This window comes from Uranotaenia lowii, chromosome 2 (genome assembly GCF_029784155.1).
Source record: "Uranotaenia lowii strain MFRU-FL chromosome 2, ASM2978415v1, whole genome shotgun sequence".
NCBI lineage: Eukaryota > Metazoa > Arthropoda > Insecta > Diptera > Culicidae > Uranotaenia > Uranotaenia lowii.
In genome coordinates this window covers 403,978,927-404,003,568 of record NC_073692.1, presented here as the reverse complement: position 1 = coordinate 404,003,568, position 24,642 = coordinate 403,978,927, and the positions used below count along the sequence as shown (strand labels likewise).

The 24,642-nt window shown below is 33.6% G+C and overlaps 1 protein-coding gene across 5 annotated transcripts in view; it reads left to right on the top strand.

Annotated features, from left to right (window-relative positions):
- LOC129747268 (cytochrome b5 reductase 4) overlaps window positions 1-24,642 on the top strand; it is a 257,924-nt gene that overhangs the window by 112,144 nt on the left and 121,138 nt on the right. For 3 of the 5 annotated variants that reach the window (XM_055741381.1, XM_055741380.1, XM_055741383.1), the window contains one exon: window positions 511-660. In XM_055741381.1, coding sequence (XP_055597356.1) covers window positions 525-660 — 136 coding nt within the window. In that variant the 5' untranslated portion in view covers window positions 511-524. Of the gene's footprint in view, window positions 1-510; window positions 661-5,234; window positions 5,280-17,303; window positions 18,046-24,642 lie in introns of those variants that run through there. The other 2 variants (XM_055741378.1, XM_055741379.1) reach the window with 2 other exon arrangements.

The window sequence follows — 24,642 nt, the reverse complement described above, 5'->3', positions numbered from 1 at the left end:
TCGAAAAATCAGGCAAATCCTGACAAATAGTTGAGGTATAATTTGAATAAACACACTGTAAAATACCAAAACAAACTGAGCGAACCACAAATGGAGCTCACTGTATTGGAGTTCTTCCCCCGATTGAGTGCCAAGAATATCTTTTGCATGAGTGTGCTGTTATGTTGATAACGTATCTGTCAAACTGACATGAGAACCGGATACCTACGTTGCGCGGCAGTCATACTAGTGTGCGACACGTGTTTCATTGAATAGTGACATCAGTCAGTGAAACAGTTTCCTCGCTTTTCTGTTTTAGTATCACTCGAATTTCCGTGAGCATGAAAACCGGGAGCATGAGTGACTAAGGTGACTGTTCTATGTTGGACTAGCTGGTAGCTCCATGTATCAGTAACCAACTAATCTTTGATAATTTTTTTTTAAATTATGTTTTAACTTAATTTTCAGTTATCTTAATGCATTATACAGAAAGAACTAACAAAGCACTTTTCGATTATTTTTCTACTGTAGATTCCAAACTTTTCATGATGGACAACAAAACAAACCTGCAAGTGCCCGCGGCAGAGAAAAGCGTTAAAAATGCTTCGACATCTCCGATAAAAGTTCCATCCGCGCAACTGAAAACTCCTGCCAAACAACCCCAAACTGCTTCTGCCACAGGTATGTACTTGAAAGTTCAAATGAACTCCTTAATTTGAAAAAAGTTTATGAGTCGATTTTAAAATATTTCCTTATAAAATTTTACTTAATTTGACTTATGTATAAAAATGTTGTTGAATAAAACACGCCTCTATTGGAGATATTCAACAATTATACCCTCAACACACCGCCGCACTCAAAAGGACAAACAATTCGCCCATAGCCCGAAAAGTCCTACTCGTAAACATAACCATAACTGAAATACTACGGCATTACAGCGACCTCGAATGTCTTTCCCGACGACTCATGCTCGAATTGGCAACGAACTGGCTGCTCGGCAAACCATTTCGTCGAGGTCTCATAATTTATTCCCATCGTAATTTTGCCAGTTATGCAATTCATTGCCAAGTTTTTGGTCTAGGAAAACCAACCGCCGATACAGCTCACTAACATCCTCCTTGGTCCAGAAATGTGCACCAGTTCCATCTATCCCAGTTAGTAGAAATACGACTCCAAGAGAGAAGCCAGCTCAAAGCGGAAGCAAAAACCCCGAAGGACCTTCGCTTCCGGGGAGTTTGCATCCATAAAAAGGGGAAAGGGGGAGAAGATTTCCTACACAATGACCTCACACCCCACATTTCCGCCTTTCGGAATAAAATACGAGAATGGGCAAATAATGGGTGTTTTCACAATCTCAAAACAAAGTTCGCTGCCATCCTTACGGTTATGCAACATCATTCCAGTCCGTTTTTCCCGAATGGGTTCCATTTCTCGGGTCGGTTTTCCCAAAGCTTTCTGGGTAAAGGAAAAAAGTAGCGTTTTATTTCGCTATCCTAGCCCAAGAAGCTTTTCATTGATAAAAACAGGCAGCCGAACACGATTCTCTGTTTTTGTTTGTTATTGGGTTGGAAAATTTGAGAGAGCTTACTTTGCGAGTAAAATTGGTCAGTGTTGGAATTTTTTTTTTCAAACAGAGTTTGAAATGACAAAAAAAGAAACAAAACTGAAAAAAATGACAAAAATGACAAAAAAATTGACAAAAATGAAAAAAATGGAAAAAAGGAAAAAAAATGACAAAAATGACAAAAATGACAAAAATGACAAAAATGACAAAAATGACAAAAATGACAACAATGAAAAAAATGACAAAAATGACAAAAATAACAAAAATAACAAAAGTGGCAAAAATGACAAAAATGACAAAAATGACAAAAATGACAAAAATGGCATAAATGACGAAAATGACACAAATGACAAAAATGACAAAAATGACAAAAATGACAACAATGAAAAAAATGACAAAAATGACAAAAATAACAAAAATAACAAAAGTGGCAAAATGACAAAAATGACAAAAATGACAAAAATGACAAAAATGACAAAAATGACAAAAATGACAAAAATGGCATAAATGACGAAAATGACACAAATGACAAAAATGACAAAAATGACAAAAATTACAAAAATTACAATAATGACAAAAATGACAAAAATGACAAAAATGACAAAAATGACAAAAATGACAAAAATGACAAAAATGACAAAAATGACAAAAATGACAAAAATGACAAAAATGACAAAAATGACAAAAATGACAAAAATGACAAAAATGACAAAAATGACAAAAATGACAAAAATGACAAAAATGACAAAAATGACAAAAATGACAAAAATGACAAAAATGACAAAAATGACAAAAATGACAAAAATGACAAAAATGACAAAAATGACAAAAATGACAAAAATGACAAAAATGACAAAAATGACAAAAATGACAAAAATGACAAAAATGACAAAAATGACAAAAATGACAAAAATGACAAAAATGACAAAAATGACAAAAATGACAAAAATGACAAAAATGACAAAAATGACAAAAATGACAAAAATGACAAAAATGACAAAAATGACAAAAATGACAAAAATGACAAAAATGACAAAAATGACAAAAATGACAAAAATGACAAAAATGACAAAAATGACAAAAATGACAAAAATGACAAAAATGACAAAAATGACAAAAATGACAAAAATGACAAAAATGACAAAAATGACAAAAATGACAAAAATGACAAAAATGACAAAAATGACAAAAATGACAAAAATGACAAAAATGACAAAAATGACAAAAATGACAAAAATGACAAAAATGACAAAAATGACAAAAATGACAAAAATGACAAAAATGACAAAAATGACAAAAATGACAAAAATGACAAAAATGACAAAAATGACAAAAATGACAAAAATGACAAAAATGACAAAAATGACAAAAATGACAAAAATGACAAAAATGACAAAAATGACAAAAATGACAAAAATGACAAAAATGACAAAAATGACAAAAATGACAAAAATGACAAAAATGACAGAAATGACAAAAATGACAAAAATGACAAAAATGACAAAAATGTCAAAAATTACAAAAATTACAAAAATGACAAAAATGGCATAAATGACAAAAATTACGAAAATGACAAAAATGACAAAAATGACAAAAATGACAAAAATGACAAAAATGACAAAAATGACAAAAATGACAAAAATGACAAAAATGACAAAAATGACAAAAATGACAAAAATGACAAAAATGACAAAAATGACAAAAATGACAAAAATGACAAAAATGACAAAAATGACAAAAATGACAAAAATGACAAAAATGACAAAAATGACAAAAATGACAAAAATGACAAAAATGACAAAAATGACAAAAATGACAAAAATGACAAAAATGACAAAAATGACAAAAATGACAAAAATGACAAAAATGACAAAAATGACAAAAATGACAAAAATGACAAAAATGACAAAAATGACAAAAATGACAAAAATGACAAAAATGACAAAAATGACAAAAATGACAAAAATGGCAAAAATGACAAAAATGACAAAAATGACAAAAATGACAAAAATGACAAAAATGACAAAAATGACAAAATTGGCAAAAATGACAAAAAACAATAATTACAAAAATTACAGAATTGTCAAAAATTAAAAAAAATACGAAATTGACAAAAATGACAATAATGAAAAAATTTAAAAAAATTAAAAAAATGACAAAAATGACAAAAATATAAAAATAACAGAAATTTAAAAAATGACAAAAATGACAAAAATGACAAAAATGACAAACATGACAAAAATGACAAAAATGACAAAAATTACAAAAATGGCATAAATGACAAAAATGGCAAAAATGACAAAAATAACAAAAAATGACAAAAATGACAAAAATGACAAAAATGACAAAAATGACAAAAATGACAAAAATGACAAAAATGACAAAAATGACAAAAATGACAAAAATGACAAAAATGACAAAAATGACAAAAATGACAAAAATGACAAAAATGACAAAAATGACAAAAATGACAAAAATGACAAAAATGACAAAAATGACAAAAATGACAAAAATGACAAACATGACAAAAATGACAAAAATGACAAAAATGACAAAAATGACAAAAATGACAAAAATGACAAAAATGACAAAAATGACAAAAATGACAAAAATGACAAAAATGACAAAAATGACAAAAATGACAAAAATGACAAAAATGTTAAAAATGACAAAAATGACAAAAATGACAAAAATGACAAAAATGACAAAAATGACAAAAATGACAAAAATGACAAAAATGACAAAAATGACAAAAATGACAAAAATGACAAAAATGACAAAAATGACAAAAATGACAAAAATGACAAAAATGACAAAAATGACAAAAATGACAAAAATGACAAAAATGACAAAAATGACAAAAATGACAAAAATGACAAAAATGACAAAAATGACAAAAATGACAAAAATGACAAAAATGACAAAAATGACAAAAATGACAAAAATGACAAAAATGACAAAAATGACAAAAATGACAAAAATGACAAAAATGACAAAAATGACAAAAATGACAAAAATGACAAAAATGACAAAAATGACAAAAATGACAAAAATGACAAAAATGACAAAAATGACAAAAATGACAAAAATGACAAAAATGACAAAAATGACAAAAATGACAAAAATGACAAAAATGACAAAAATGACAAAAATGACAAAAATGACAAAAATGACAAAAATGACAAAAATGACAAAAATGACAAAAATGACAAAAATGACAAAAATGACAAAAATGACAAAAATGACAAAAATGACAAAAATGACAAAAATGACAAAAATGACAAAAATGACAAAAATGACAAAAATGACAAAAATGACAAAAATTACTAAAATGACATAATTGACATAATTGACAAAAATTACAAAAATGAAAAAAATGACAAATGATCAATGCCCAAAATTAAATTAAAAAAATCGAACATTTTCAATCTAAAAAATTTGTAAACTTCCTGAATTTTTCTCCCAAAGCTTTGTTACCTTTAGCGTGTTTTTGGCAACCCTTGGTCCTTTAGATCAGAATCTCTCAGTTTCGTGTAGAAGCGAGCTTTCGCGCTCTCGGAAATCCCGAATTCCGAAGCTCTATCCAGTGTTAGCGTGTATAAAATTCACCAGGACAAAGCATCTCGTCGTTCAGTTCTTACTGGCGCGCGTTGACTTCGAGAACCGGATCTCGGCCGCGGAACAAAAATTGTCAACAACTGGCAGATATTGTTTGGAAGTTGTTTTCCTCCATACGGTACGGATTTCCGGAATGGGGCAGAGGGCTGTGGAAGAGCGTGTTGGAAAATCGTGTTTTTCTCATCTCCGGTTTCTGGCAAGCTGGTATGGCGATTCCCGTGTAAATTCTTCGATAGCCTCCGGTAGAAATTTGCAATGCAACCAGGCAGCCGGAATATGGAAATAGGACCATGTGCCCACCGAAAAATGGATCGATTTCACGCTTTCGGTGTGTAGTTGTGACACACACAGCGAGTGACAGGAACGATACCGGCTGGATCTTTTGGGAGGAGTGAAGTTCAGCTGATGTTTTGCAATATATCTTGCTACGAAAATATCCAAAACATAGGAAAATGTCTGTGAGCGTGGGTGGGTGTCCAAAACGAAATGTGAGCAATTTGATGCAATACCTGCTGCCGGCAAATCAACCTTTCGACGTGCGTTTCGTACCATCAGGGAAGGATTGTGTACGGCTTACACATGAGTGGAAGATATTTTATGGTGTTCCGAACTTGGAAACAACAACATTAACAGTCAAGTGAAGTGCAGCTCATTCTTGGGCAGAGTTGGGGAAGCGTTTTCCTGTAATTGAATTCAAATTCCTGCACACACCTCTCGAATGCGATGGGAATGATGCCTGGAAGTGCTGTATCGGAATGTTCAGTTATTTATAGGTTCTCTTCTTCGTCCAGAACAGCTCTTCCAATTCGGAACAAACATTTAAGATTCATTGCATCCTGCAGTCGAGTGCAGTGTCAATTCGCGTATCATATACTAAATATTCGAGCTTTTAAGAATTCAAAGCCAAGTTCCCGTTGTGTGAATTAAATAATCAAAAAAGTGTTTTGAGTAAACAAAATATTGTAAAAGTATTACAATGTTCTGGTGGCTGGAGATATAAAGTTGCCTAAGAGTTGGCCCAGTTTAACCACAGATAAGTTTTGAATAGTTATAGTAGACTCAAATTTAATTAATTTTTTTAACATTCCTAATGACTTAAAATTTTGACGTTTACTTTGTCAAAGCACATTTCTGTAGATTTTAACTCAGGCTGTGTGGTAGTTTTAAAACATTTCAAACTCCATATTTGTTCCTTAAAATATGTTTTTCAAAATATTTTAACTGTCTTTTATTTTCCGTAAGATTATATGAGACTTCAATTTTGAGGTTCACAAATTAAGTGACAGTTCTCGACCAAGATGTCAAAACAGGACACGCTCAGGCTAGATTGCTCATATTTGAATAGGAATTCCCATTTTTTTAAATTTTGATAAGTCATGTGTGTTGTTTTTAAGCCAAATAAAAAATAAATAAAACTCGTTGAAAAACTTCAAATCACCGGAAGGTGTATGAATATCTCTACAATATGAGTATTGAGTGAAAGAGCATCATTAATCCAAGATGGCGGCTTCCGTTGTTCTTTTCAAAGCTTAAAATGACTGAAAATCTCATGAAACCCCCACAATATGGGTATTGGGTGAAAGAGCTAATTGTGCAATAGTCGAATTTCGCTATCTGACTCCATCTTGAAATCTTTTCTTTTCAATCTGATAATAGCTTGAATCCCCATAATTCGATGTCATTGGGTGATTTGGCTAAACAAAAAGAAGTCGAATTTCATTATCTGACGCCATCATGAAATCCAATATGGCGGCTTCCGTTGCACTTCAAAAGGCTGTAAATCACTGAAAATCGTATGAAATTTCCTAAATATGGGTATTGGGTAAAGGGATAAACGAGTAGAAGTCGATCTTAGCTCTCTGACGCCATCTTGAAATCAAAGATGGCGGCTTCCAGTTATCTTGAAAATGCTGTAATCAACTGAAAATAGCATGGAATTTCAATGAGATTTTCGATCATTTACAGTATTTTGAAGATTAGCATAAGTCACCAACTTTGGTGGCGTCAGAGAGTGAAATTTGACTTCTACTTGTTTAGCCCTTTCGCCCAATACCCATTTTGTAGGGGTTTCATGTGCTTTTAAGTCGTTTACAGCATTTTAGAGTTAATAGAGAGCCGCCATCTTGGATTTCATGTGGCGTAAGAAAGCGAAATTAGACTTCCTCTAGTTCCGCCATTTCACCCAATACCAATATTGTAGAGATTTTCAATGATCAACAGCATTCGAAAGTTAAGTGGAAGCTGCCATCTTGGATTACAAGACGGCGCGCCGCGGCGTCAGAAAGCGCAATCCGATTTCTTCTAGTTTAGCTGTTTCACCTAATACCCATATTGTGTGGGTTTCATGCGATATTAAGTCCTTTAGAACATTTTAAAGTTTGCTTTCAAGATGGCGCCAGACAACGAAATTTGACTTCAGGTATCAAGTATCAGAAAAGGTTTAGGCTGAAAAGCGCCACGTTATCCAAACAAACGGGAAAATTGTGCCTAGCCTTTTTTTTTGCAGATTTCATCATATACCTCAGGAATCTGAAAACATATAAATAGCATAAGAAAATAAATTCAACGTATTAAACATGGCATGTAGGCTATCCACATGGGAATTCTTGACAAAGTATGGCATAAACCCTATCCACATAGCGATTTTTAAGCGTTAAAGCTCTTATGGGGTAAAGAATGACAAAATGTTACTTTAGTTTAAATTCTTAGAATTAGATTCAATTATTACATGATTGACAGAGTACAGAAAAGTTATAAAGTGAACGAGAGACAGTTACATATGAGTTGGAAAGAATCTTAAGAATCATAAATTATTTGAGTAGATTTGATTTTACACTGATCAGAGAATGCTCCGACCAGGATGCTACAGTGAGGACTTATAAAAAAATCTGATTTAAGTTGGCATTTAGCCTACCCACATAGGGATTTCAAGCATTTGCACTTCATAAAATTACATTTGAAATGATTTTTTTTCTTTAAACTTTCAGACATACCAATGAAATGTAGTCAGTCAAAAAAGGGCAATCACACTCTAGGTGGAAGGAAAATATAGGTAGTACCTATTACCTCGGAATCATAGTTAAACCAAACAGGAAATTCATTATACAAAGTTTGTATTTATTTTACAGACCAGTTAGTGCTCTGGTCAGATAGCTACTATGAGTTTCTTTAAAGTGAAATTAAAAAAGCAGCTTTGAAGAGTGCATAAGTAGGTGAATTTTGATACACAGCAATCCGATGTGACGGCAAGGCTTTTTTATTACCTTGCGATATATTTACAAACTGGACGTGGGAAGCGATTTTAAAGCCCTTTGGCTATCTGTACAGTAACGAGTAGTTTTGAACATTATTTTTAATTTAAGCGATATTTACGAAAGCACATGCAAGGCTAAGTGAACTTGTCACATGTTTCAATACAAGAGAAGTTACACATATTTGGTGAAACTGTCGATATGCGATATTAGTTTTGACTTCCAACTAGATACGATAATAAATTTGAAAGCTTTCTGGCTACCTAAACGAAAAAAAAATATATTTTTGAACATTTGTTACTTGAAAACGACATTTGTACGGCTTGCATGATTGAAGTACCAGGTCGGTTTTTTTTTTAATTAAATATCTATTTCTGAAAGGCCATTTACTTCCACAAGAGGGTGTTATCAAACTGAAGATAGAAGGCACTGGACTCTAGTCTTAAAACAAGGACAAATATGAAGAATTTATTAGATGTCACAAATATTACTGATGGTAGATGGTAGATCAAATTTTTAAAAGTTTTCAACTTAGCCAATCATAACAGATTGCCAAAAAATAAAAAAATAAATCCCATTGGGCTGTAAGCGATGTGTACATAAACGAGATTTACATTTAAGAATCACATGTATAGAGATTTTATTGAAAGAATTACCAAGAAAGTAAAGATATTTGTTAAATAATAGATCATTTTCCAAATTGACAAAACAAGAAAATAATTATGGAAGAATACAACTTGTGCAAATGCATATTTGGCAATTCGCACTATTGCCATATCCTCCCCGAAAGAAAATAGGTCAAAAAGTTCAAAAATATCAGCAAGTATTCAAAACCGATTTAGATTCAAAACTTGGCTTACAGAATTCCGAACTGAAAACAATTCTAAAATCTGCATGTTATGATTGACCTTCACCCATTTTCTCCTCTTCCCAGATACAACCTCATTGATTTCCAATAGACAGAAATATGAGATAAACGTATCTGGGAGGTACTGGATAAGTCGCCTCGTACGACATGGACCAGTATCCCAGTGGCAGTATTCTTTAGGCCGCTGCCACACAGCCCCAAGATGGCGCCAGACAACGAAATTCGACTTCAACTCATGGTATCTAATTTACTGTACTAATGATTAACAACTCAGAAATGCGGAACTCATCCAAATCATGTAATTGGTTGGCTTGCGAGAGTAACGTCAAATTTAAGCGTGGCTCTCATAAAACCGTTATAAAACTAACTAGCCATTTATCTGATCATAATAAAGCTTTTCAGCATTAAATTTACTACGCCGTGGTTGCAATATCGAAAGGAACAAAATGACGCAATGTTGATGGATTCACAATGTCAAGTATTATCCTTTTAGTCGGAACATACAAATGCGAGAGAGCGACTCCCATACAATTTTAGCATAACTCGAGAACTAATCAAGCAAATAGACAAAAATTTGGCATGGGGGTGTATTTCAGGTTGGGGTGTTTTTATGATTATTCGAGACCCTTCTCTCTTTTCAAGTGGGAAGAAAGAGCATGATAAAGAGGGATCCCATACATTTTTGTTACATCTCGAAAACTCTTAAAGAAAATGAAATAAAATTTGGTATTATTTGAGTTGAGGCCCACCAGCCTCACAGTGGGGAGATTCTCTAAAAATATTTGTTGTGAAGCTCAAGAACTAATCATACAAATTTGGGGGATAGCTCTAAAACTAAACAAGAAAATGAAAGCAAATTTGCCACGGAGACCCCCCCCCTTTATGTAACAAGACGAAAATTTATCTAGCAAAAGGAACCATATTTGATATGAAAGCATGAATGCATAGGAATCATACCGAGTGGCTAAACTAAAAAAAAAAAACAAAAATTAGAAATTTTGTCATTTTTGTTGGTTTTTGTCATATTCTAAGTAGGGTGATTTGCCAGTCGTTGTCCTCTGCCCCATCTAAACTTGACTAAACTTGTCAATATTTCAGCCATCTTTCGGTTTTTTTTTTCAAAAATAATACTGGATCAAGTTGACTGGAATGTTTTCTGATGAAACAAGGCTGTTTACGATATTTTCTGCTGTAAAATGTGCTTTTTCTGACAATTTTCCTTACATTTTTTACATAGGGGTAAATAGCGGCAAAACAGATAGCATCCTTTTATCTACATAGTCCCTTTTCAAATATTTTAAGCGTTAAACAGCCTTTTAGTACGTTTTATGGAATTTCTATGACCTAAAATTGCATGCTGTAAGGACATATAAAGAAAAACAACCCATTACTGGGTAAATAAGGTCAAATAACACTCCATTTAGATTGTTTCGGTCAAATCCGACGACAGATTGGAACTTCTGAGAAAATTTCATGCAAGATAATTTTTTGACCAGGCTTTTTCGGATTTCGGGTCCAAATTTTCCCATTGTGCCTTGGATGGATTGTGTAGACGACCCCCTTCAAACGGGGCCGTCTTCAAAGCGGATTGAATTTGAACTAGAAGTTCGCTTAATAAGCTTCCATGCCAAATATCATATTGGCTGAGCCTTAAATAGGCTTTTAAGATGTGCAATGTGCCAGTATTGAAAAAAAAATTCGGGCAACATAAGGCACGACATCAAATTTTCTTGTGCAACTATTGGGCACAGACTAGACAACCTGTTTTTAACGATTTTTTTTTTAAATTTTTATGTAACTGTTTTCTAACATTTGAACTTTTGGATTTTGTTGAACAAACCTACACGAATAAAATCGACAAAAAAAAACCGAGCAAATTCAGTTGAAATGACAAAAATACTGCATAAAAACCAAATTCTTGTGCTTAGCTGTGCAATCATTGGCAAATTACCCTATTGTCATTTTTGTCATTTTTTGTAATTTTGACAATTTTATGTTTTTGTCATTTTTTTGTTATTTTCTAATCATGTCGTTATATACATTTTGTTTTTTTTTTAAATTTTTGTCATTTTCTAAATTTAGTTATTTTTACTATTTTTGTAATTTTTGTATAACAGATAACTCATGCATGAATTACTTTTTTCCGATGAAAAAATTGGCGTTGATGACCGAAAAATTAAAAAAAAGTTACGAATTGAAAGTGGCATTTTTGTGTTCCTAAAAATCTAAATTTTTCTTGAAATTTATTCAGGGTTGCCATTGAACCGGGACCGGAAACGAAAATGGGACCGAGAGAACCAGGTAAACACCTGGAATTTCAAATCAAATCCGGTAAAATTATTTATCGATAATTTTTCCCATTTATAAACCTTTCAAATCCTAAAATTCATTCATTTCATCATGACTAAACTTTTTCTTAGAAACTTTACAATCCATAGTCGTTTATTTCAGGATTGTAAACCATTCGGGAAGAGCGGGAAAATGACGGGATATTATGTTCATGAGTAAAATGCCAGGAAAAGTTGGGAATTCATTTAAAAAAAACATAGATTTTTGAACTCAGCGCATACATTTATCTAGCAAAGAATCGTCTTTGAAAAAATTTCTCGACCATAAACTATTTCTCAGCTCACGCCTATTGTGCACTGCAGTGAATGTAAAAAAGTTTTTAAATAATATTAACTTTTCACAACTGTGAAGTTTTAATACGTTAAGTCTTGGTAGTTAAATTATATAGCGTTAATATTTAATGCTTTTGTATTGTTGTGCACTTTCTTCTCGAATATCTGGAAAAATAGACCTTAAATAAACCTTAGGGAAGAATTAAGTGAAAGGAATTTAAAAACATCTAAATGCTGCGACTCTATTTATAGTTCTAATGTGGATTCATAAGTTGAAATCAGACAGTTTTTGATTTAATCCACATCTCGAAAACTAAGATTTAGGCTTAACATCTATCTTATAACTGGAATTATTAGATACTAGTCCAGAATTTATGATGTTTGAGTTTGCATCAGGAGCTTATTATTATTATTGTTTTTTTCAGAAAAACACTTTATACTGAAACGAAATTTGGAAAAATTAGCAGAAATCTAACAAACACATTCAAACTTGGAGAGTTATTTTGAAGAGTTAGACAAAAATATCCTAGTAATTTGATGAAATAATCGAATGTTAATAGATAATCGAATGTTAATAGAACTTTGAATGAGAGATGTGAATTTAGTTATTCAACCTTACTCGGTCAACTAATTTTCTGCTATTTTTACAAAGATCTAATGATCAATAGTTGTTTTTAAATAAATAAGATTTTTTTGCGTGACTTTACCTACTTATATTCAACTGTTTTCAATTGAGCTTACATTACCTTTATTAAAAATCAAAAATAATCATAACCATATTTCAAGTTTTTTTAATTTGATTGATAAAATATTTAAATAAATAATTCTAAAAAAAAATCAAATTTCTTTCTTTGTGTTATATAAACTAACACACTACAAATGGTCCAAAACTATCAAAACATTAGTTCAAAAATCAAACATCAAATTTCTGTTAAACGACATAACCTCGAAGTACTTATCTACTTGGTTTCTAAAATATTTTCTTCTAATTTAGCTCAACTTTAACTTTTGAAAATTGGGAAATGTCCCATGCGGAAAAAATGCCAGAAAAAAATACCGTAAAACGAGGTAACATTCATCACCGGGGTAGCCTTGATCAACATGAATTTTTTCCACATAATCATCAATAACTAAGTCTAATGTCAAAATATCTAAAAACTTTTTTCTACGTTCAAAACCCTACATGTTGAGTTTCAATTTGGGAAAAACTTGGTTTGGTTTTGAACATTTCAAATGTTAGTAAAAATGTTATTTCAAAATCTTGAAAAATCTATTTTATCGAAGGCTCGCAAACAAACACCCTTCCTAATGAAATCTAAGCGTTAAGAAGCAGCAGATTGATTTATATCACAGTTCAATTTTTTTCTTCAGTAAATATACAGTTTTGGTGTAGTTTTTCTTGTATTTGAGACAAATTTTTGATATTTAGAGATAAATAAGGACGTTTTCCAAGAGTAAGCCAGTCTAGGACAAAAGGCTAGAAATCCTATTAATTTTAACCCATCTTACTGTACAATAAGATGCCACCATACATTTTATTTGGTTCATTGATAAACGCACAGAAGGCAGAAGGTGTACCAAGTTTTTCTATGATTCTTGTATACATTTTTCACGTAAACCAGTAGGATTTCAAATTGAAAAATCGAGTAAAAGCATGCACTTTTAAGATAGGACTGGAAATTCCGACTTAAAATTTAGATGAATTTACCAGAATTTAGGTAAATAGATTCAGATATCTAGAACTCAGCGCATTCTAATAATAAATTTCAAGATATTCAATAAAAACATCAATATAAGAAGAACTTTTGAAGGAAAATATTAGAATATCAATCAGTTGCCAAGCTATCAAATAAAACTTGATTTTCCATTCCTAAAATAAAATAAGCGTCAAAAATAAAAAATTAAAATTTGAATATTGAATCCAAACTTGAAATTTAGTTGATTTATGTATCGATTATTAAATACAAAATTCATCACGCATGATTATGTTTCAAATTTAAGAATTCAGAAGCAAGATTTCAATAATGAACTTAAATTTTTCTTGAAATTTTTAAAGTACATATAATGGGCATGCAATCATGGCATCATATCAAAACTATAGTTTATCGCATGCAAATAATAAAAATTAAATATTTTCCCTTATGACTAGCAAATATGTGAAAGACTGAAAAGAAGGTAACAATTATCGGTTTAGGTTAAAACAACTAGAATTATATTCTAAATAAGCTTTGAGTTTCAATATTAAACTAAAAAAAAAAATTAAGTCAACCCACACTTTAACGTTACACTTGCATACAAATTTCTTCATTACTAGTAAAAAAAACTGATTATCATTTTGCGCATTTTGGAGCAGGAAAAACCATAAAATTTCAATCAGGAATTCAAAATTGGAAACTTGCTGGCCAAACTGATCTACTTTGTAAAACTTAGTTCATTTAGGAGTGGGATAGTTACGAATGTTACGAGTTACAAAAAAAAACATTCGTTTAATTAAAACAATTTCTATGAAAGAAATTAAGGTAATCTCGTGATAATTCATGAAAATATTTGAAAAGAAATATTTCTACTTTATTCTTGGTATCTCCTATCAGCCGGCAAACAATTTTTTTGCAGTAATGATATTGATCAGTTTTTTTTCCCTCTTATACTTTGTCAAATCTGTATTTTGGGTGGCTGTATCCTTTTTTTCAATTTCCGCTACTTTTTTTCCAATACTTCTGTTTTGAAAGAAACTGAGCGCAAGTTGATCGATTCAGCATTTCGAATTCTAAAAAACTTGATTATTTTTGAGCCACAAAAAAAAACGTTTTTACTGGAATGTTTGCTGGCAAAATCTGTCAAAAACGAAGCAGAATCACTATGAACTTCAAGTATAAACGGTTAGTTAAGATCGTAAAATGCGAAATATATGTACATACAAGAGTACTTCTTTAAAGCTTTCAAAACAGTGAAAACCAAAGATTTCGTTTTGAAAAAATTTTTTTTTCACAGCAGCAGAGTCTTGGGAAATCATTATATTAAAAAAAATACAACCAGAAAAGACATACTTCAATCTGCAAGGCACATTGCCAAGATTAGTAACGTTATAAGATTCAAACGCTGGAATTTGTTTGAAATAGGGTTTTTCATAAATTTTATCGTCCATCAGAAATCACCTTTCTCTTGCTTCGGAACCGTATATATAGTTTACGAGCTCTGAAACTAGCAGAATTTTGTTATTTGAGGTTAGGTTTCAATGGCTCATAGCTAGGCAACATTTTAAGCTTATCGGAGAAAAAATTGCGGGAAATTTCAGCGATCAACACAATTTTTGCTCATTGAAAATTATAAATTCTGGTACGAGCCTAGACTTCCTTGATGACCCTTTATCGTAGTTAATTATCATTTGTTTCACTTCAACGCATGATTCGAACTTTATGGACATTTTTGACACTGTTTGCGTACTTTTCCACCAATATCATAAAGATTTTTTTTTGAATAATCACCGATTTTGCCAGCTGTCGATTTGATAGTGATGAATTTTTAGGAAACTGTGCAAAATATTTTTTTTCCCTTTTCTCTTGCATCGTAAATATCTCAAAAACGATAAATTATAAAATTTTAACTAATTTTAACTAGTTCGGATGGTACTTTTTACAAGTAACAATTTACTGTCAAAATTCTGTATGTCCGATAACTAGGAAATTAGCTTTCTGCAAAAGAAAGTGTCCCATTTCTAAAAAAAAAACTAAGTCTTGCTAGTGACAAGTCATGTTTCTACGAACTGGCTGCAGCCAGATCGATTATGTCGAATTTCGCAAACTGACCAAGCACATTTTGAAGATTGGCCCGATAAAATTATCAGTGCATAATTTCAGCTCAATCGGTCTTGATTTCTGACCCTCAAAAATCACCAAAAGGGGAACAAAGAGAAATCCGAAAATCCGAAATTTTAATTTTTAAACCAAATGACTTCGAAATGCTTGAAACGAAACGCATGACATTTTTGGTCAACAATCGATTTCCTGGGACTTTTTTAAGTAAAGCGGCCGTTCATCTGAAAAACGAGTCTTAGAATGTCGCATTTTGGTCAAAAATACAGTTTTTCGAGATAACACCAGACCTTCACGCTTTATGCACTTAAGTCATTTGGCATAAAAATTTAAATTTAAATTTGTTTGGTACCCCCTTTGGTGATTTTAAAAATTCCAAATCCGATTTTTATTTAAAGTTTTTCTGACATTTTGAGCATTTGGACGCCATTTGGCTTCAATATAAGAATTCCGTTTTTTCCGATCTCCTTCGGTCTTGAGGGTAAAAAAAACCAAATCTTTGAGTGCTTTTAGGCACCTCAAATCAAATCCGATTGAGCTGAAATTTTCTACATTCAATTTTATTTTGGCCAATCTATTTACAAAATGTTTATGGTCCGTTTTCATGAAATGTTTCCTTTAAATCCATTGCCACCCTTATACATTTTCTGGTTAATTCAGCTGCTTTTCATCGTTTTGTTTTTTGTCAATCCAAAATGATTCCAAATTTGATAATGATTACACAAACCTTGTTATCAGATGGTTCATTCAGTTCATTCATAAAAGTTTTTCGAGGTACATTATTGGTATTTAAAACTCGCTCACCGAAATCGTGTTAGCACAAGCAATGATCGTTTTCAACTGAAAACCTACATTTTCCCATATAAATAATGCGCAACAGAACCACCGAGAACGTGATGCTATCTGCAGCCATATTTTGGCTTGTTGCTCCCAGTTCAGCATATATCCAGGATCCAATCTAAATGTTTTTTTTCTTTTTTGTTCTACCAACAACATCCCCCCCAATTGGGTATAGTCGTTGGTGAATGGAGAACAAATTTTCCGTGTGCAGCGAAGGAACAACTCCAATAGCAAACCTCCCTCACTTCCGATTTTTCCCCCGGAACAATTGTGAGCTTGTTTGTGAACAAGTTTTTTTTTGTTAAATGCCGAGCGCGGCGATGTTATCGAGATTTTCAGAGTGTGAACTCTAAACAATGTCGCTTGTTTGATCACAGAAACATGGCATGTTGGTGTTGGGTAAACAAATCATTGAGCAATAGATTAAATTGAATGCAAATAGCTAAATTGTTTGAAGTTTAAACAAGTGATCTTGAAGGTAGAATTTGCATTTTAAAATATTTAACTAAAAATGAGAATTTTGATTGCAATTCCAAACTAAAAACTCTTTATCTTAATTTTTATTCTGTTCAAGTTTTGAATTTGAATTGTATATCTGAAACCACATTCTATAGCTCTCGATTTATATTTGCACATAAAAACAAAGTCATAAGAAAGTGATAGGATAAGATAGGATCAACAACCATCTTGAATATTTCTCCATTCCGCTTCGAAAATTCCATCAACAAACAATCAATCAACCGATCAAAGTTTTGCTTGAATTCGCCGGGAATCAGTGAATCGTTCCCATAACAAATGCATCGGAAAAGTTGCATCACTCAATCAAAAGTTGCAAAAAGCGAAGGTGAACGAAAATCAAATCAACCCAAAACATTCCGCTCGAAACGTTGACTCGTGCAGTGATCCGAGATAGGAAAAATAAACGGGAAAAAAATGTAAAAAGCATCTCCGGCGAAAGTTTTTCGGCTCCCGGGATCCATCATCCACGTGGTTTGTTGGAAATCAACTTGCCCCCGGAGGAAGACGAACGCAGAAGAAGTAGTAGAAAGAAAAAATCCCCAAAAATCCCAAACGTGGATCCTGGAGCAAGGAAGAATGAACTTTTGTGGCTGGCTAAAAATATTCAAACGTAAAAATGCCATCAAGGGAATCGACGACGATGAAGATGGTGCTACAACTGAAAGTGTGGAAGAAAGCGGGGCCGGAGTTTTGGCAAAGATAACTGGAAAGCGGAAGGGGAAAAAGAAAAACAGGACTTCGTCTGCCGAGGGGCAAGGGAGTCGGAAAAGTAGCGGCAAATCGAGGGAAACCGTGGCCATGGCCGAGGAAGAAGATGGTGCTGAAGGTCGCAAGCAAAATGGTGAGAAAAATGGGAAAAATTTCCCGGCCCAATCGACGGCGGCCGACAAAAACAAAACGGAAAGTAGTGCTAAAAGCGGGAAAAGAAGTAAATCGAGCGGCCAAAATGCTTCCGGCAAGGCGAATGCTGAAGGTGAGTTTAATTTTTTTTATCTGAAAAATTCGTCAGGAGAGGATTAAATTTATTTAACTTCCACACAATTTTGGAACTACTTTTGCATCGATTTGTAATACAGGACCATAATAATCCTTATGAAAATTCTCACACTGATATTTTTATCTTGAATATAAAACTTAACTTCGAGCTGAATCTGAATCTTTAATTTTGATTTCGAATCTGAGTTCTGCCTTTGAAACCCGAGTTCGAAATCAGAATTCCAGAGATAAGTTTCAGATAATAATTCTTACTAATCATGAACCAAAAAGCAAAATTTGGATCAGATTTGTCAACTAGAATCTCATATTTGAATTCTGATTTGTTGGTTTTCAATGTGAATTCTTTCTTCAGTTATTTATTGGAATTTCAACTTGTGAATCTTAAGGAAAATTGAGAATGATGAAACCTTTTGAGATTTTTGAATTGTGGATCACCATGAACCTTTCTTTAGATCCAATTCTGCTTAAGAATCAATAGTCAAAATTTCAAATCCTTAAAATGGTTTGTAATTCTAAATATTTTCTTTTCATATTCCGAAAGGATAAGTTTCGAACATAAAAGTTTGAAATACAATACTGAGATTCGAATCAGGATTTTTTTCAATGATGATCCAAACTGAAGTTCGGTAACAATAAACTGGATACAGAATCCGAAATCTCAACACATACATCGAATTTTGATGATTATAGCGAATTTGGAACCACAAAATCAGGGATTATTCTAACCTAAGCTTTCCAGATATTTTTCCCCAAGTATAGGGCCGTGTAAATGCGGGATATTTTCTTAGGTATCCGCCAATATTAAAATTATTTTAAAAAATAATCATGATAAAAAACACTTGACTTTTGCTTTAAAAAATCGTTCACATTAATTTTGATAAAATTTACTTAAAAAATTTCGGCGTAAAATACATAATCTTAATGACTTAAATAATTTTTTTTATTTTGCAAATAAAATGCAAAACTTCGGGTAAAATCTGGGTGATTTGGCAAGCTTAGTCTAATCTTATTTGAATTCAATATTCGGGACTAAATTTCAATCAACGAGTTAAATTTTTTTTTTTTTTGAAAAACTGTAGCAAAATTATTGACCTGGGGAAAGATTTAAAGGTGCTGAGTTGAGATTGTTACTCTTGAATCATTTAAAAAAACATCCTTTGGGAAAGGGCTGTAAGTCAGTTAGTGTAGTGCTCGAAAAAAAAACCTTTAGTGCCTAGAAAAGCTGAAGTTAGAAGCTATAGGGGAGAATGAGGATACTTGATCCCTGGGGATACTTGATTCCTTAGCTATATATCGAAACTGGAATGTCTTACAAAGATAAAATGTTCTAGAAAAATGTGCCAAAATGAGCAAAATAACAATGTTTGTAGTTTAAAAATTTTTAGCAAAATAATTGTTTGAGTAATTGAACTTTGTTTGAAAAATTTCACAAAATGTAACTTGAAGATCTTTTTTCATCACTTTAAAATGTTCCTTACATGGGAAAATTATGAAAAAATATTTGTTTTAATGTATCAATCGTTCGAGCGTAAAATGAACTTCATAATGTCATATTTTCAAAGCAATGGAAACTATCTAATTTTTTCAGAAAAAGTTTTCTAAAATGTTGATTATGGGTACAATTGATCCCCTAAAGTTGGGTACAATTGATCCCCCTTCCAAACGGCATATTCTTCTTCTGAATTGATCGTTATGATTGCTGATTACGAAATTACTAATATTTATCCAAAAACTAATATTTATCAAACAATTGTCTGAAGAAAAGAGCGAAAATAATTAATTTTCTCTTAATTATAAAAAAATAGCGGCTTTAAGTATGCAATGTTATTAGCGTTTTGACAAAGTTATAGAATTTTCTTCTTATGTCTGCTATAAATTGTGAAATGAGAACAAACATGACCAAAATAGTCAATCAACATTCTATCTTGGGGTTTTGTTTGATTTTTATACAAGGATTAGGGCTTCCTGAATAAAAGATCAAGTCTCCTTCAATAGGGGATCAAATCTCCCCTAACTTCAGAAAAAAACTCATTTTTTTACTCCCACGAAAATGCTTCTATTTCATCAACGGGTTCAAGTATCGTTCTAATTTTTAGAGCATAGAAACTTGAAGTTACAAGCTGTCAGAAAATGTCAAAGACGGCGAGTTGCTAAATTTTTCCAAAAAGATATGGTGAAAATAAGAAAAAGGGATCAAGTATCCTCACTCTCCCCTATGTTGCACATATAAAAATATTTTTTTAAGTTCTTAAGATCATGGCCTCAAAAAGTGTAAAAAAGAGGTGTAAAAACAGTACTTTTAATAAATCAGTCGCCAAAGCTGTTCCAGTAAAACAATAGAAAATAAAATAGTTTCGTGGAAGTGTTTTTGTGTTGCATTTTATTTTTACGTATGATGTTTAATAAAACAATTTTTAGATCATTTTTGTCACTTATTCAGAACCGAATGATTTTCAAAGATTGAAAGGTCTTTTATAAATATTACACAAGTATACAGCATTTTTGAACTTAGTAAACTAAAGATCACTTTTAATGTGAAATCGGGCGCTGAATCCGAAAATAAAATTAAAAAAACTCAGTAGAACAGTTTTAGCGTTATGCTCCAAATAAAAAAAAGAAAAATGTACTTGTACTCAAATTCAAATATCTCCAACTGCATAACATTTTTTCGAAATCTCTTTTTTGCAAATTAATGGTGAATAATCTTGCTATCGACCATTTGAACTATATTTTTGCGTATGATCGACCGTTTTGTTGATATTAGTGACTTTATTCGACTTTATATAGAAGGTCAAATGATAAATTTCAGAAAGATCCGACCATGGAGAAGGTTTGCTTGAGTCTCAAACGTGAATAGGATTTTAAGGTATTTTACTCGGGAGGCATAAAAATGGTTTTTCATTAATAACCTCTTTCTTCACTGCAACCTGATTGGACTTGAAACAAAACCCAAAACGGAATTTTTTTTTCAATGTTACCTTCGAGTCTATAAATAACTTTCGCTAAAACAATATTTTCACTAAAAAAATGCGTGTTTAATAACTTTTTCCTTCATTGAGTCACTAATGTCTACAAAACGGTCGATCATTCGCAAAAATATAGTTCAAATGGTCGATAGCAAATTTATTCATTTTTAATATGCAAAAGCAAGATTTCGAAAAAAATGTTATGCAGTTGGAGATATTTGAATTTGAGTACAAGTAATTTTTTTTATTTCATATTTGGAGCATAACTCAAAAATTGTTCTATTTAGATTTTTTTTTAATTTCATTTTCGGAATCAGCGCTCGATTTCACATTTAAAATATAGGTCAGCCATAAAAGTTCACTATTTTTTTTTTTTTTTTTGAAATTTGGAAACTAGTGTTAGTATTATTTGTTACTTGACGTATGCATAAAAAATGGACTTTTTTGGATGACGGTTTAAAATAATCTAAGAAATATAATTCAATTCTGTAAATTTTTTAATGGAAGGTCATTATATGAGCTAAATAATTTGAAGAATAAAAAACCTCAATTCCTCCTAGCGGCTTTTCGAAGTTTTATCGGAAAATTCAAAATGGCGTCTAAAAACATTCGTGCGGACAAGTTTTTGAGTATTTTCTTTGTTTTCTTTATCAATTATACATTAATTTTCGCAATAATGTTCAGTTAATTGGAATATATGCGAAGGGCCTCATTACATAAGACGAGTCACGAGTCATTTTACTCAAGTGAGCCATTTTGGTATTACAGTAGTCGAGTCGAGTCAAATTTCAGTCGAGTAGCTCGACTGAGTCGACTGCTTGAAGGTTCGTGACTCAGCTGTTTCACTCGGCTACCGTAATACGACACTTCGCTAGACTCGACAGTGACTGGAGTCGAGTCGAGTTACTCGACTCGTTTTATGGAATAGGACCCGAAGAAGTTCGAAAAAAAACGCAGGGAAAAGTGCCGATGTGTTCTAGCGGATTGGCTGGCGCGAGTCTGGTTTTGATATGCTAGGTGTACTGGGTTCTATTCCTAGACTATAATAACAATGTTCAATCAGTTGCCAGCTGGGTAACCCGCTTGTTTATATACATGTAAAACTCTTAGCGTCCAATTGCAACTGCGTGTGTTGTTTACATTCGCCGAGATAGGACGAATGTCAACACTCACGAGCTTCCAAAGCACCTGTCAGACGACCTCCCTCCCGTGTCTCTTGGCTTGTCGATCTCCAGCTGGCTTCTCAGTCCGACGACCTACCAGGCTCCTGGTCCGACAATCTTACCCGGTTCTGGCTCGACGACGTTCCTCTGGATTCCCGGCACTGTATCGCTCTTCCATTGACTTCCTCCTGGCTGGATACCACTATTGATTCCACTCTTCTCCTCCTTTCCACTAGTGCTGGGCACATAACCTGTTCGACATACGCTGTTCACCGCTCGGCAAAGCCCTGCGCCGGACCACAACCATCGCCTTCAGCTCAACGACCCTCTTAAGGTTACGCTCGACGACCATCTTTCGACCCACTCGATGACAACCGTCCTTCAGATCGCTCGAAGACAAACTTCCGTCTGGTCCGACGCCCTTCTTGCTATCGATGCCGTTTTTCACGGCTCGACGCCTTTCGCAGCAAATCGAAACCCTCCGCCTCGACGCTCCTCCTGAGGCCTGAAGCCTCCCAGTGGCACCAGCTGAACGTCCTTCACTCTGCTTTCCGGTCCGCTGCCCTTCCATGGCACCGGCTTGACGACCTTCCGTGTTTTCCGGCTCGTAAGTCCACCAGAGGTTCCTGGTCCGACGACCATCACCTGGTCTACAACTTGACCACCTTCCACGGCACCGGCCCGCCAATCTTCCATGGCTTTCGGCACCACGAACCACCAGTGATTCCAGTCCGCTCTCAATGGCTCCGGACCAACGACCTTCCAAAGCACCTGTCCGATGACCTCCCTCCCGTGTCTCCTGGTTTGGCGACCTCCAGCTGGCTTCCCGGTCCGAAGACCTACCAGCTTCTGGTCCGACAATCTTACACGGTTCTGGCTCGACGACGTTCCTCTGGATTCCCGGCGCTGGCTCGTCCTTCCATTGGCTTCTTGGCTGGTTATACTTCCACTATTGATTCCACTCCTTCCTCCTTTCCACTAGCGCTGAGAGAAAACAACAACCAAAACGTTCTGTGGTTAAAACTGGAATGCTTTATTATGCGTAACCCACTTGTTTATATAAGTACATTTTTTTTTTTTTTTTTTTTACAAGATGGAAATTTGACTTCAAACCATAACAGCCGGGTGTTTGCTGCCGTGTGTGGGTTCGTCCCACTAAAACCACCTTGGGCTTCGTGTGCCAGATGTGCCCCTTGGTTTCACCCTATGATACTACATCAAGGGGTAGGCTGTGCTCATGCACTTATACATCTCACCCTTTTCCTCTTTCTCAATTTTTCCTCAATTTCTCCTTATATAAGTACATGTAAAACTCTTAGCGTCTAACTACAACTGCGTGTGTTGTTTACATTCGCCGAGATAGGACGAATGCCAACAAAACTGAGGTGAACCCGTGCACCCATGGTGGATAACCAACATAACATAACCATAAGGAGTTCGAAAAAACGAGTGTTTTGAAGTTTTTTTTTCATTTTATTTTTCAATTTTTCGAAAATTTGCAAGTCTCAGCCCAGTGAAGGAGGATTTCAAGTATTTTTCTTTTTTTTTCGTACCATTATTGTTTCGCTTCTGTGTTCATTTAATATGAGTGTTGCGTTTTTTTCTGTTAGTATTGTCTATTTTCCCTATGTTCAAATCATTTTCATCTTGTGCTTTGTGATTTATTTATGTGTAATTTTTATCATGTGTTGTAGTTGTTATTTTACATTTTTGTTGTAATTTTCGTGTATGATATTTTTTTAAATGTTTGAATATTGTGAATTTTTCATTTTAACTTCTCTTAGATTTTCGAATTGTTTAATCACCGTACTCATCGCGTTGATACCCAATGTCTCAATCTCTGTCAAAACTCTTACACAACCACTTTCGACTACCAAATCGCTCCGGGAAACTTTTGTTATCGGCTGCTCGTCCAGAATGCGCGTATTCAAGCACGTTCTGGGTGACAGATTTTCATCATCACTGGAGCGAGCGAATGAGCAGGGATACAGGGAAGGTGCGGATTGAAACCGTTAAATCCCACGGCTTGTTAGTCGTCAACCATATCGAGAAGGTCCAACCACGCAGCACCGGAACATGTTATCGTGTGTATGAATTGGAATGGCACCAGTTTGCTGCTTGCGGGATTTCGCGGGTCCTTCCAGCTTTCATGGATTCGGCAGCAGCAGTGTTCCTGGTGCGAAATGTCGAAATTTTACGATCCCTCCCCCTTGTTATTTTGTGGGATGGATAAAACAAGCCGTTAACCCGCCCTCCCTAGGGATTGAACTTGAGCTGGTGAGGTGGGGATGTCTCTAAAGTGCTCGCTTGAAAACTTACTCTTCTTGGTTCACCTTATTTGCGTATGTGTGCTCCATTTCGTTTGTTTGTATATACCGCATAAATTCATGAGAAGAATATCAATTTTACCACATCGGTGAAAGAAGATATAGATAGAAACTGTCA